This window comes from Myzus persicae, unplaced genomic scaffold (assembly GCF_001856785.1).
Source record: "Myzus persicae strain clone G006 unplaced genomic scaffold, MPER_G0061.0, whole genome shotgun sequence".
Taxonomy (NCBI): Eukaryota; Metazoa; Arthropoda; class Insecta; order Hemiptera; family Aphididae; genus Myzus; species Myzus persicae.
The window spans coordinates 1-1,155 of NW_019103740.1; the positions used below are offsets into that span (position 1 = coordinate 1).

Here is a 1,155-nt window from a genome sequence, read left to right on the forward strand (position 1 = left end):
TTCAATACTTGATGACGAACAAATAGAAAATATACTTAATGAAGACATTGAATGTGTTGATTCAACATATGAACACACAGAACAAATCTTGAATGATATTCAATTACACAATTTAGGAGATGGTTCAATTTTTACAGGTATTTGTAATTTCAATATAATTTTTTTGTTTAATGATTTATTATGAAAAGCAATACAAATAAGTAATAATATATTCATAATTTCTTTCAATATTATTTAATTTAAGATAAATTAAATTAAAATTAATTACATTTTTAATACAAATGTCTACTAATAAGCTATTAAATTCAAAAATCCTTTAGAATTTTTCTGGTTTAATACAATTAGGTTGAGTATTATTAATCATTAATGTTTATTAAATAATAAAATATAAATAAAACATTTTGTTTATTACAGGTATTCGTTGTGTAGCGCATACTCTACAACTAGCAGTTATAGACAGCTTAAAAGATGGTGGTGTGGATAAATTGTTAAATAAAGTTCGCATATTAGTTCGAAAACTGCGTAATCAAACTTTTATATATTTGATAAAAAAGGAAAAACTTAAATTACCAATTTTGGACTGTTTGACTCGTTGGCATTCAACATATGACATGATAGAGAGGATACAATATTTAAAAGAGTTTATACAAATTATGGTTGCAAATGACCCCAAATTAAAAAAAATTAGTTTGAATAATTTTGATTGGCAGCAAGTTGAAATTCTTGCAAAAACTTTACTACCGGCCAAACTTTGTACAAAAAAACTCCAAAGTGAACAATTGACATTGTCAGATTTTTATAGTACATGGATTTCGTGCAAAATTGAAACACGTGCACTGGAGAATCCATTTTCTAATAAATTAGTAAAATGTATGGAATATAGGGAACAATTCATCATGAATAATAAAGTGTTATTGGCAGCAATATTTCTAGATCCCCGTTTCAAGGTAACATTAAGTGAAATTCAGTATGATATGGCCATTAGTCATTTAATTTCTATTTGGGTTTATTTAAAAGATAAAAAATTAAACTCAAAAGATAATCATGAAAATGAAAGTATGGAAGACCAAATGGCTGAAAATGATAAATCCAATTTTAATCAAAATTCTGATCGTCTTGAACAATTTTTACAAGAAAGAGAAAGTGTTGAAGTAG

General features: G+C 25.5%; 1 protein-coding gene across 1 annotated transcript; it reads left to right on the forward strand.

Annotated features, from left to right (window-relative positions):
• Window positions 1-4: 4 nt before the first annotated feature.
• Window positions 5-1,151, forward strand: LOC111035192 (the record flags this gene model as incomplete). The annotated part of the gene is made up of 2 exons (XM_022316716.1): window positions 5-137; window positions 415-1,151. Coding segments are annotated over 2 exons (870 nt in total), but the record flags the coding sequence as incomplete, so codon positions are not given.
• Between the last annotated feature and the right edge of the window lie 4 nt (window positions 1,152-1,155).